The 13454-nt window shown below is 40.7% G+C and overlaps 1 protein-coding gene and 1 long non-coding RNA gene across 6 annotated transcripts in view; one reads left to right on the top strand and one right to left on the bottom strand.

Annotated features, from left to right (window-relative positions):
• The window catches only part of RUNX2 (RUNX family transcription factor 2), a 241195-nt gene that overhangs the window by 64512 nt on the left and 163229 nt on the right, over positions 1-13454 (top strand). For all 4 annotated transcript variants that reach the window (XR_014174649.1, XM_081944430.1, XM_081944429.1 and 1 more), the window contains exon 3: positions 12943-13256. Coding sequence is in view for 3 of the 4 variants with exons in the window: in XM_081944430.1 (XP_081800556.1) it covers positions 12943-13256 (314 nt within the window). In the remaining variant the exon portion in view is untranslated. The remainder of the gene's footprint in view (positions 1-12942; positions 13257-13454) is intronic.
• LOC309387714 lies at positions 1226-13014 on the bottom strand. 2 transcript variants are annotated; one of them, XR_014174650.1, is made up of 4 exons: positions 12904-13014; positions 4179-4280; positions 2942-3247; positions 1226-1523 (listed from the first exon to the last, which is right to left on the bottom strand). It is a non-coding gene; the product is annotated as an uncharacterized lncRNA (long non-coding RNA). The 2 variants fall into 2 exon arrangements; XR_014174651.1 differs by lacking the exon at positions 12904-13014 and having other exon boundaries at positions 4179-4463.

Genomic DNA, 13454 nt, shown 5'->3' with positions numbered 1-13454 from the left:
GTGAGATGTGAATTCATTTACTTTCATAATTCCTTGGCTATGGAAAGATCCAAAACATTTGTGTGCTTTCAATAAGGGGAGGTACAGATGAGATCTATGACATTATGGTACCTTGGGATCATCAAACAATAAGGGATTCATGCTGTTAGTGTGTTATCTCCTACTTGTTTAGAGGTCAGCAGAATAGTCAGAGATGCTGGTTATCCCATCCTGTTCCTGCTTGGGTGATGATTTGCTTTTTACTTTGGCTGCATAGGATTGCTATGGTAGTCATAGACTTAAAGACGACAGTTGAGCCTTTCTGTTGCTAAGCAAAACAGTTGTTGAATGATTTTTCCCCATTTTACAACCTTTCTTGCCACAGTTATTAAATGAATCACTGCAGCTGTTAAATTAGTAACATGGTTGTAAAGTTAATTTGGCTTTCCCATTGACTTTGCTTGTAAGAAGATAGCAAAAGGTTAATATCTGACCCTGGAACACTGCAACTGTCATAAATATGAGTCAGTTGCCATGCATCTGAATTTTGATCAATGACCTTGGGCATGTTGCAACAGTTGTAAGTATGAAAAACCATCATGCATCACTTTTTTCAGTATCATTAACTTCAAACAGTCATTAAATAAACTGTTATAGGTTGAGGATTACCTGTATGTTTCTTGAGCACTTTGTCAAAATAGAAAGAACATGGGATACGCTGTGCTAATTTTATCTTATTAGCGAAATTATTCATATTAAAAGAATTTTAAAAGAAAGTTCTTATTTCAGAGCAGATGGTAATCTCTTAGATGAAAGCCATCTCAGGAAAAGGTTGTTATTTTGTTACATATGCATACTAGGCCTTGAATTTTCTTCCTTTCCCTTTGTCTCTTTCTCTCCCTTTTGGTGAAGATTAATCAGCAGATTACATTTTGTAGTTTCCCAATGATCCAATAGCTGAATGATAAAGGACTGGAAAAAAAGTAACTGGGTGCATTTTTGTACAAAAGATCTTACATTTAGGATGTGTATTTTGTAAAGAAAAGATCATTTCAGGCCTATGCATTTTTTCCAATTTTGAATAAACTCAGTTGTGTTTTAGGGATGCTGTTGAATTTTGTCCATATTTAGGACAATACTTATTATGGAGTATCATTTGTCCATTTGTTAAAATGATACACCATAATAAATATTGAAAGAAATTGACTTCAACATTTTTTTAAAAAATGTGTTTAGTATCATTTTTATTAGTAGCATTCACAGTAGCAGCATGACAGTAGGATGCTTCCATGGCTCATTAGATTCTTTACACAGAAAACAATAGATCTCTGAAGTGCTATCACCAGAAAGTCTCACAACTGACCCACTGCAGAATTCCCCATATGAATCCTCTTAAAACACAAATTGCTAACATTATTTCAGTGAAAGCATATAAAGAAAGGAAAAGAAAAAATGTGACATCTTGTGCAGAATGCTATAATAAGGGTTGAAGATCCAGTACCACTGCAAAAACAGTGCCTGCTTCAGGAAGGTAGATTATTTGCCTGGAGAGGTGAGGGGGTGGGGAGTAATTTGGGAAACAACAGGATATTGACAGAAAGTCAATGTATGTCCTCTCCAGTACGCTACACTAGTGGTATAGTCCAATGACAAGTATAATGCCCTGGCCAATAGACCCATTTAGCTAATTCCTTAGCTATTGTAGCATAATTTATTTTATCCTACCGGTATTCCCTTTAGTGTGTCTAGTCCATTGCCACCCTGTTGATTGGGTGGAGTGCTGGTCTCTGCATCTTATGTCTCTATAAAACTTGTTTATCTCCTCCAATGAGTCTGGCCCAGACTCTTTTATCTGACCATTGTCTTGGTTATTCCTCAAGGTTATTCCTACTGCCCATTACAGAGTGGGAAGATTTGAAATCTTGGGAGCTTTTTCTTTTCCAAGTACTTGATGGGTGGTGGCATATGATTTAGCCTGTAGACTTCTTTCATCTTTGTTGCTCTTCTCTGTACTCTTTCTAAGGCAAGTGTGTCAAACTGGTGGCCTGTGGGCCGGATGCATCACGTGCAGGCCACACTCACCCCAGTTCCGCGAGTGGAAAAATGGCACAAAATGTCACGTGACGGCAACATGACGCAATTGGGTTTGACACCCGTGTCCTAAGGCCTCAGCATTTTTTTGTATCATGGGGACCAGAATTGGATACAATATGCCATGTGTGCCCAACACTAATGTAGTTCAGGGCAGTAATATTACTTCTCATGGTCTTGATGCTATCCCTCTGTTAATTCAGCCTAGGACTGCATGTATTTATTTTTTGCAGCTATGGCACACTGCTGAGTCATACTTAAGTGGTAATCCACCAGAAGACTTAGATCCCTCTCACAGGTATTATTGTTAAGCCATGTACTGCCTATTCTGTACATGCACATTTGATTTTTCATGCCTAAATGCAGGGCTTACTTTTCTTCCCACTGAACTGCATCTTGTTGGGTAGGACCCAATACTCAAGTTTCAAGATCCTTCTGAATCCTGCGTCTGTCTTCCAAAGTGTTAGCATTTTCCTTAAGCTTGGTGACATCTGCAAACTTGATGAGCTCCTCTTCTACCCCCTCATCTAGATTATTTATGAAGATTGTGAAGAATACTGTCTTCTTCACATAGACTACAATACAAAACATTGAGGCACCCCACTGCATGCTTCCCTCCAATGTATGTAGTTCCATTTAGGATCACAAACAGAGTTATGGTTAGTCAGCACCCACAAATCCATCTGACATTGTCTATCCCGCATTGTTCTACCTTATCAAGGAGTAGGCTGTGGTCTAGTTTATCAAAAGCCTTACTGAAGTCTACGTATATTCTATCCACAGTATTTCCTGATCCACTAATTTAAAAGGCAGTCATATTTGTTTGGCATGATTTGCTTTTAACAAAGCCATATTGGCTTCTAGTAATCACCTTGTTTATTTCCAGATGCTCACAAATCTGCTGCTTAATTATCTTTTCCAGGATTTTCCCAGGTATTGATGTCAAGCTGATTGGTCTGTAGTTTCCTGGTTTCCCCTTTTCTCCTTTTTGAAGATTAGGACCACATCAGTTTTTTCCCAGGCCTCTGGCAGTTTCTCCATGCTCCAGGAGCTCTAAAAGGTTTTATTCAGTGGTTCTGAGATCTCATCTGCCAGCTCCTTCAGTATCCTGGGATGTAAACCATCTGGTAATCGTGTGATCATGATAATCATGTAATATAATCATCATTACATTATCCTACAGCAGAAGTGTAATAAAAGTGACAATAAAATAATAATGAATTAAAGCAACACAATGGAAATGCAAAAAAAATTGAAAAGATCCAGGACTTTAAAAAAAAGCTAAACAAGATATGATTACCTAAAATATTCAACAATTCTTTGCCTAATCTCACATTGCCTGTATGTATGAGCGCTTGGAGAAGGCCTTTCTTGATCTTCTCAATTTCTGTCAGTGTACAACATAGCAAGTAGCTGGCCTTCACATTCCCAAGATCTAAAGGAACTTATACAGTATAGTCAATGCCAACAGGCTGAATTCATCCTGGAAATGACTGAGAAACGATAAATCTGATGTTATATTGGTGTTACATGATAATATCCTAATATCCAGTTCTGGTCACAATATTTGTATGAACTGAACTAATCTAAATCATCCCCAAAGTCAGTCCCTGAAAAATGCATCATTTGTAATCATTTCACTGGGAGATTACTAAAATGTAGATCACTAAAGATAAGCTCTCTTTTTAAACAGAGCTATACATGATTTACCATCCAAACTGGTATAAGGCAACTCTTTGGCACAGGGTACTAATGTGACTCTAGGAACAAAAAAGTATCTTATCAACAATCCCAAGTTATGAATGTGATCCTTTAGAACAGGAATGTCCAAAGTCTAGCCAATTGCAGCCCATTTTCAAATTTTGAGTGGCCCTCAGCCTCTTCTCCCTGCCTGCTCAACCTGTCACTCATCCCTACCAGCCAGTGTTTTTTCCGTCACTGCACATTAATGTTAATGGTTCAAAGAATGTCAGGCTGAATGGTCGGCCCCACACATTTTCACCTCACCAAATCTGGCCCTCCTTGCAAAACGTTTGGACAGCCCTGCTTTAGGAGGAGAAAAACCCTTCCAGAATATGCCAAACTCCTCGTGCAGACAGATGACTCACCAATGAGCACTTCTGTCTTGTCTGGTTTGAACTACAGATTACTGACCCTCTTCCAGACGATTACAGCAACCAGACCTTGATTAAGCATTTCCACCTCCTCACCTGGATGAGATAAAAATGAGAAACCAAATGTTAAGACGTCAGTGGTGATATGTCCTGGAATTGAAAGAGTAAAGAGACATAGCAGAATAAGAAGTACAACACACTCTGTGGTACATTAGAATGCAAGGTAAACCTCTTGGAAACCTCCCAGCGAGGAACCAGCAAAAACATAAAGGGCCAGCAGCAGAAGTAGTATTGTTTTGTAGTAATGATGGAGGATAAGAATGTATTAGACTCTGCCTTTTTCCTACAGGTTCCCTCCCCCTCCCCTCCCCCCTCCTCTTCATGTCTTCTTTTGGAGGCAAACTCTTATTGAGATAATTGGTGCAATGCTCCTCTGTCTCATTTAGTCCCAAGAAGCCAAACTGATTTTGCACGGAATAAGACACCATAAGGTACCCAATGTCATCCAAGCAGATGTCCACCTGAACAATTAGGGTTTCTCTTTGCTGTCCTCCCCAACTCTTTTGCATAGTTCCAGGTATCTTCCAAATTTTGGCTTTTCCAATCTTCAATAACAAATTAAGGAATGAATAAAGAAAGGGAAGTCCATCCTGCTATCAGTTAGCTTTCAATATTTGAGAAGCAGAAGAAATGATTGCAGTTAAATGTCTGGAATCCCTTTGATAAATGCATTGATATATCTGGGAAGAAACTACATTTGATGTTTAAAGACAATTATTTCACCTTTACCAATACCTCCTACTACATCTCAGTTTTCTCCCCCATGTAAGGAAGTACAGTATGGGGGGATTCATACATCCTAATATCTTATGCTGTTAGTCTTGGATAGAATAGTAGAGATCGGGATTGTCCTATCTGGTTCCAGAATTGTCTTTTTTTCCCACTGGTAACTTTTCAGCAAAATGCCTGTAACTAGAATTTCCATTTATATGTTCAGTGGTATTTCTTTGATTTATACCCCACCTTTTCTCCATCAGTTCAAAGCAATACAGCTAAAACTCTTTCCTTCAAATTTCTTCCAGAATTAAACTACTCCCAGATTCACCTAGTGAATTTCCATGCCTGAAAGTGGGCTGGAACCTGGATCTCCTATTCTAATTTTAACCATGACCATGTCGGCACTCTAGATATTAAAGCAAACAGATTTTTTTCTATCCTGAAAAGCCATTTGTCCTAATATCTGAAATGAATCTTTCATACCAGACTTACATGTTATTACTAGTATGCTATGATTGTCTATAGGTTGCCCACCCCTGCTATAAAGGATATTTTAAACTGTTTTTCAGAATTCTGATGAGATATTAGAGATAGCAATTATGCCAACTCCCAGCATTGTAAATGGAGCCCAGAAGACAAAGGGAACTTAGGCAGATGCAGTAACTTGTTCTATAAAGTAATTCTTGGACATCTCCTTACTTACACTCATTCTATAATATATTGTATATTATATTATATACAGTATTCCAGAAAAATCAACACATCCTGTAAAGCTTTAAGATTTCTTTCCTGTATGAAGTACCGTAAACTATAAGGGAGATTTGTAAGGCTTGTCTTTTGCCAATTTTGTACACATCATGAATAATCCCCAAGCATTACAGAAGTATAATCCTTTTTCAATAACATTCACCTTTTAACTTCTACAATTAAACAGAGGAAGAAAAAAGAGACAACATACTTTGATTTCATTATGAAAACTTAGTTTGAATGAAATTGGCAGACTTAAGCATGGATATTTATGCACAAAATTCAGAGATTGAATTTCTGCCTCAAGCCATACACAGAGGAAGATTCCACTGAAGAAAGGTGGGGAGAGTGTATTTGTCAATATGCTTTAAACTTCTAGATGAACTCCCACATTGTTCCAAGAACTCCCCTAACTCCAGAAAGCCATTTCTCAGCGAGACATTTGAGGAAGACTTTTGAGAATACCATGAATAGTCAAGAAAATAAGCAAAGGAATCATAGAAGAATATGGTCACAAATGACTAGGCTCAAATTATTGTATTTTGGATAGATAATACAAAGACCCAGTTTCCTTGAAAACTCCATAGTTCTAAGCAAGGTGGAATGAAAGTGAAGGATATTAAGCAACAAGGTTATTGAGCTCAGTTATAGCAATGATGGATAGACCAGTGGTAGCTTCCTACCACTTTGGCTGAACTGATAGTGGTTTGGCAGCTTGGGTCACTGGAACCGGCAGTGACCCAGGCCTACCATGCCCCTGAACCGGTTCCCTGGTCGGCGCAGATGGCAGCACCATCTTGTTTTTTAGTTGCGTGCACACCAAACTGGCAGTAATGCCAGCAGCAACCCACCCCTGGGATATACCAATGCATGATGTGTGCATGGCCAGGTGAGGAACAGATCATCCTGGAGACAATCTAACTAAGGGATCACTAGGCACCAGCATTGATTTGATATGAATTCACTCAATGAAGGGGGGGGGGGAGAAAGAATTGATGGAAATAATCTCTTTTACTTCCTCCAGCAGGAACATTGTCTGAAAAGGTTTAGCTCATACTAAGATAGAAAACATTATTTGTGGAAAGAAAGTAATGTTTAAAACCTCTGACATTATGCTCCCAATTTATTTGAAATCAATAATTCAGTTTAACTCTAAAAATCTATTACATTTCATAGGAAATTATTTGTCTTTGGAACAGTATAGTTGAAAACACATGAAATGCATTTGAAAATAAGCCTTAGTTAATCTAATTGATTAACATTCTAAAACATACTGAAATATATTATTTCATAATAATAATATATCTTTAATAATAATAAACCTTTGCTATTATCTTTAATGGCAGTGGAATAAAATTGTAACATTTTAATACAAGTAGTCTTACAAGTAGCTATATCAGTTTATTTAGTGTCTAGTCAAAGTTACGCCACTGAAAAAGGTGAATTATGACTGTTTTTCACAGTTATGACAGTTGTAACATCTACAAAGTCTTGTGATAAAAAATTCAGACGCTTGGCAACTGGTTCATATTTATGACGGTTGCGGTGTCCCAGGGTCATGTGATCAACTTTTGCAAACTTCTGGTAAGCAAAGTCAGTGGGGGAAGCCAGAATCACTTAACAACGGAGTTACTAATTTAACAACTACAATGATTCACTTAACAACAGTTGCAAGAAAAGTTGCAAAATATGGGAAAACTCACTTAACAAATGTCTTACTTAGCAACATAAATTTTGGGCTCAATTTTTGTCTTAAGTCAGGGATTACCTGTAGTTTTCAGTAAATCAGATAATAATAAAGATTGTTCAATAACAATATGTTATACTGGAACCAAGTTAATCACTTCACTTAATTTGCCTTCTATGCTAGGCATAATCATGGCCATAATATTTGGCCATGAGAAACAGAAGACACTATTTGAATGTGTACAGTGTTTTCCTTCCCCCTTGTCCCTACTCCTTCCAGTAAGCAGCAATCTGGCTATCCATGATGTCAGTAGCAAACCATGGAGGATGTTGTTGGAGGTTATGGCTTTGAGAAAAGACAATTTGCATGATATCACTATGGAGATCTTCCCATGAGTTCGGGATGTTGTATATGGAAGCTTATTTTGGTGGGGTTCCACAGCAATCCCCACTAAATAGATTGGGCTGAGTGATACTAGGTGCCCTTCATTTACAAAATATGCTTTAATTCTAAATAGTTATTTGGACTGTCAGCTTCCTCTTTCAAATCCAACCACTTCTTATAATTTGCATCAGTGCCTCCATCCAATCATTTGATTAGATTTCTGTGGTAGCAATCTTGACACATAATCAAATACTGTATCCCTGCTTATCATATATTTAATTATGTTTATATCCTTCCATATGTTAATGTGTACGGATCATTGATCACAATAAAGGACATTTGTATATAACATTTGAGTAGAAATGTTGTAACATTAGTAATACTGTTTGATAACTAGAATGTTATTCTATTATGCTAAGAAAGTATGAACATATTGTAATCTAGCCAAAGCAAAGCAAGTTTAACATTCATTTATTTTGATGGCATAGATAAACTTCTGATTAATTTAACTTACATTGAGACACCATATGCACTAATCTTACATTTCAGAACAGCAGTTGAGGAATTATATATTGTACCCAAGTGATCCATCCATGTGAGAAGATCAAAGAGCCTCAATCATGCTGTAGGCAGTGCTTATAGCCTTATCCCAGGGCTTCATTATGCCTAGTATTCCAAGTGTCCGATGAAGGTAGCACAGCCCATATGAAATAATGACAAACCATCTTCATCAAAAACAGAATGCGCATAAGGCCCACAATTATGAATAATTGTCATTACTTGAAAAATGGTAGGATCTGGATAGTCAGAAAACACAAATTTGTGGCTTAGCTAGGAAACCGTAAAGCCTGTCTCACTAATGAAAAAATAAAATAAGACAATTTGATTATTTCCTCCAACTTCTCCCAAAGCAGAGTCAGCCTATGCAATTATGGGTATTGAATGAATTTAAAAATTGGAATTAATGTTTACTATTTAGACAGTGCTAGTGCACTAACTATTTATACTACTGCAATTATGAAATATTTCTACTTAGTTTTATTTGTATTAGGTAGGAGTTGAATCAATTAAAATGTGTAATATATGCTCAAGAGACATTTGACCCATTTTACAACCTTTCTGGCCACAGTTGTTAAGTGAATCACTGCAGTTGTTAAGTTAATAGCACAGTTGTTAAGTGAATCTGGTTACCCCATTGACTTTGCTTATAAGGAGGTTGCAAAAGGTGATCACACGACCCCCCCAAAACACTGCAACTGGCATAAACATGAGTCTGTTGCTAAACAGCTGCATTTTGATCACATGACCATGGAGTTGCTGCCATGATTGTAAGTGTGGAAAATGATCATAAGTCACTTTTTTCAGTGGCATTGTAATTTTGAACAGTCAACAAGTGAACTGTTGTAAGTCGAGGTCTACCTTCCATGAACTCTAGTTTTCCTCTAATTGGCCACTAGAGATGATTAAAAAGAAACCTTCATTAACAAAGTTAAATATAGTTTAAAAATAATTTATTTTAAAGGCTATATTTAGCCAATAAACCTTTCATTGCATTGAAGGTTATCTATAAAAGCCCATGTAACTTACTTAGTTCCATTATTTTCAAGAGAATAGTGATGTATCTGTTTCTGAAAATCATTAAAATCACTAGTGTTTCAACTCAAATTTGATTGCAATTAATTTCCCATTTCATACATTCACTGCCAAATCTTCTTTATCTGCTTAGCATCTTTTCCATTCTAGAATTCTGATCATTTTTTTAATGTGGAGAATGAAAGACAAAAGATTAGTGCCTTTCTAGATCATTCAGATCATATAAACCAAATCATATCATAGCTATGGAATTCTAAGCTTCATTTATCTTTATAAACATTATGGCTTGTATTAAACCATTTTATCATGAAAGTCAATTCCATTGGAATCAGTAAGATTTAGTTGCAGGTAAAAGCTAAGCCTCAGATTTATAATTCCTTGAATAAAAATGAGTATAATCTGAATGCTCTAAATTGTGGTCTTTCATAGGATCAAATGCTGTTACCTCCACAAAGTATTCATCAAGGTTTTCTTCTTTACAAAGAATGAGGATCATTTTTACTAAAAGCCTAAAACTGTGGAGGCATTTGGTAGGAAAATATTATTTCCACATTAGAAACGACTGCTGTCTATTTTAAGTATCTCTTTACACTAGTTGCCAGTAGCTTCCTTAAACATCTAAACATTTATTTTTAGTCAGCAGAGAAGGGAAAGTTTATATTCAATGAGATTTACAGAAAGCAAATGGAAATCTGACAAGCATATTCTTAATTGTGCATGCATTTTTATAAATATTCAGTGGAGGTGTCCTAAAGACATTATAAATGACCAAATAGGTATCAACAAGTCAATTATTCCAAATGCAGTAACAAGTAATATATTTAGCAACAGATCATAAATAAATTAACTGAATTTACAGCTGAAGAATAAATATTTAGGCTTGAAATGGCAAATGTCAACTGTTTAGGTAATTATAACTTGATCCTAATGGTGATGGTAAAAAGTGCAAGAATAATGTTCACTCTTGTACCTTTATAATTGGCTGCACCGAATTTGCCAGTACAATTCTACCAGACTCTGATCCTAAAAAAGACCTTAACAATGTGCCTTCCAAAAGATGGACTGCTGTTAAAAGTGATCAAAATAATCTCTTAGCAAGGAAACATGTTTATCTCAAAGCAGGGGTGTTTGTTCGATGTGCTACAGAGGATAATTGTAATGGAAGAATGGACTGGTGTATTTAAAAACGGGGGGGGGGGGATGCAGACCCCAAGACCTTGCCTTCTCTGTACAAAGTCGCTCCGAATGGAGCGGTGACTTGCTCTAAAGCAAGCGGGGAGTTTTAGGATTGGGTCGGTGGAGAAGAGGCCTAGCCCAGGACTAACCCCGTAGTCCGTCCCTCTGCAACGGTTTTTTTTTTTTTTACGACGACAGGCGAAACGGAGAGAGATGAACGGGGCGCGTGGCTGGGGAGGAGGTCTGTTACCCTTGCGCTCCTCTTATCTCGAAAAGTAATCCGGGTGACAAATGGGATGGTAGAGAGAAGAGTTTGGGTTTTTTTTTAGACATCGCTGTCCTTGCCTGTTGTTTCTTTCTCCTCCTCTTTCTTGGGTCAAAACTCAGGAAGGAAGGAAGGAAATTCTCGATCTTAAATACACCCCAGCAGCTCTCGTGAAACTGTATTAGGAAGACTAGTTGGTGGTGACGGGGGGCTACCCCACCGGCTTCCCAACTTTTTCTCGCGCCAAATCCCTTTGCCTTGAGCGCACGGACTGCCGGCAGTGGTTCTTGGCGGGGAGGCTGAAAGATCAAGCCGAACTCAGACCTTAGAAATCAGGGTCGATTTGATAGGTTGCTATCTGCACTGGGCGGCGTTTACCCTATTACACTATTGGGTATGTGAAGGCTTTCATAAGGTCTGCCTTTTGTTGTGCGCGTGTCGAGAGCGAACCGAGCGCCCTTCTACCTTTTAGTATTCTCTCCAAAGACTGTAATTGATTCGAAAAGGTTTTCGACTACCAGATGTGGGGTTGGAGTGGGGACTATGTTGACAATGGGTTGTCAGGGAGGGGGGATTGTTTGGAAAGTAAAATGCTGGTCTTAAAGTTTATAATGGAAGGGTGAATAGGAACCCCCCCCCCCGCCCTCCAAAACAGAGAGCGGCGTCTCGGATTCTTGCTGCTCCCGGAGTGGGACTTTTTCGAAGGAGCAGAGGGAAAGCGAGGACGCGCAAGATCTGAGTTGCTTCGGAAAGCCCCGGAGCCGGAGGACAGCGCGAAGCCTCCGGCGCTACAGCCTCTCATTAGCCTAATGGTCGCGTTAGCATAGCAGGCAGAGTTCCGTATATGTAAACCACAAACAGCTAATCGTTAGAAATCCCAGCCTCCGCCCTAAGCGCACCCATTCTGGACCCGTCTGGACTCCCCAATCGATCCCTTTCAATCAGTGGCTCTTTGGCTAGATCAGCCCCGCGGCTTTTCGAAACGCTGGCCGAAGTCAAGAGTTGTTCGCCTTCCTCAAATAAGCCACCCCAGTAGCAAAGTTTGGAAACTCGTCCCGACAATCCACCTCCTCCACGCTCAGAGACAGACAGACAGACAGACAGACAGACAGACACGCTTTCGTCCCACGCAGTTTGTTCCTCCAGTCGGAAGTTCGCCCCCTCTGACAGATTCTCGAGCCCAGGAGCCGCCTAAAGTTCCTGTCCTCTTATTATTATTTTGACTACTTTTCCTTTCCTAAACCCCTCCCCAGAGACCTTGCCGCTTTTGCGGAAGAAGAACTCAAGCTCGTTTCTGAGCAAAGGGCCGACTTTTGCTAAAAAGCTCTCCTCCCAATTAGCTTATCTTGCACTACCCAAAGCGACAAAACTCGCGAGCGGAGAGCCCACCAAGTTCACTCGCACCTTCGTCTTATTCGACTGGGGTGGAAGTGTGTGTGTGTGGGGGGGTGCTCAAAGACCCTCGTAGGAAAGCGAGCAACTCCACTTCCAGCCAATAAATCTTGCGCGGAGGAGCGACAGAAACGCTCAAGGAAGCTAGTTTACCTCCTCGCCCTGCCAGCCCTTTAGGACACCTCCTAAAGGAAAGAAGAAAATAAAGACGCGGGGAGGGAGGGGGCACAAAGCAGCCCAAACACGTAGCAGTGGAAGGAAGACGCGCTGGTGCGAGGAAGGGAGAGAGAGAGACAGATACACACACACACAGAGAGAGAGAGAGAGAGAGAGAGAGAGAGAGAGAGAGAGGGAGAGAGACGGAACGCGCGAGTGAGCGAGGCGGAACGGAGGGAAAAGAGAGGAAGAGACGCGCTTCGCAGCTCTGCCGCAGCCGGGACTTCGCCGCGGCGCTTGGCCAACAAGCCGCGCGGCCGCCCAAGCGCCTCCCGCATTCAGCCGCACTTTTCCCTACCGCGATTTCCCCTGCAACCCCTCTTGCTCTCCCCTTAATTGGAGCCGGTTCCGCCGGTCCTCCCCGCATCCCTCTCCGTCCCCTCCCGCCCTTTCTCTCTCTCTATCTCTCCCCCGTCTCTTTTTCGATTCCCCGGTCCTCCTCCAACGCCTCTTCCAGCGGCCCTTCTGAGTCCCCTGCAGACCTCGCTAACTTGTGGCTGTTGTGATGCGTATTCCCGTAGATCCCAGCACCAGCAGGAGGTTCAGCCCCCCTTCCAGCAGCCTGCAGCCCGGAAAGATGAGCGAAGTCAGCCCGGTGGTGGCGGCAGCCCAGCAACAGCAGCAGCAGCAGCAGCAACAGCAGCAGCAACAGCAGCACCAGGAGGCGGCGGCAGTGGCGGCGGTGCCCAGGCTTCGCCCGCACGATAACCGCACCATGGTGGAGATCATCGCCGACCACCCGGCCGAGCTGGTCCGCACCGACAGCCCGAACTTCTTGTGCTCCGTGCTGCCTTCACACTGGCGCTGCAACAAAACTCTCCCGGTGGCATTCAAGGTAAGGAGAGCTGGGCAAACCTTCATCAGTCCACCACTTCCCGCCCTTCACGGTGGCCCAAGGCAATTTCCTCCTTTCCTCCTGGCTAGGGTAAGGGGCAAGGCGTCAGGGTGCAGTGTGATAAGTTAGGGCCTTGGCACCCACTGCTTGCAGTTTAGGTGGATTTGTAAGTGTCGGCTACTATTCTCCAGGAGCACC

The sequence above is a fragment of the Natrix helvetica genome (assembly GCF_964273705.1).
Source record: "Natrix helvetica genome assembly, chromosome: 2".
Lineage (NCBI taxonomy): Eukaryota > Metazoa > Chordata > Lepidosauria > Squamata > Natricidae > Natrix > Natrix helvetica.
This window is presented reverse-complemented; position numbering and strand designations above follow the sequence as displayed.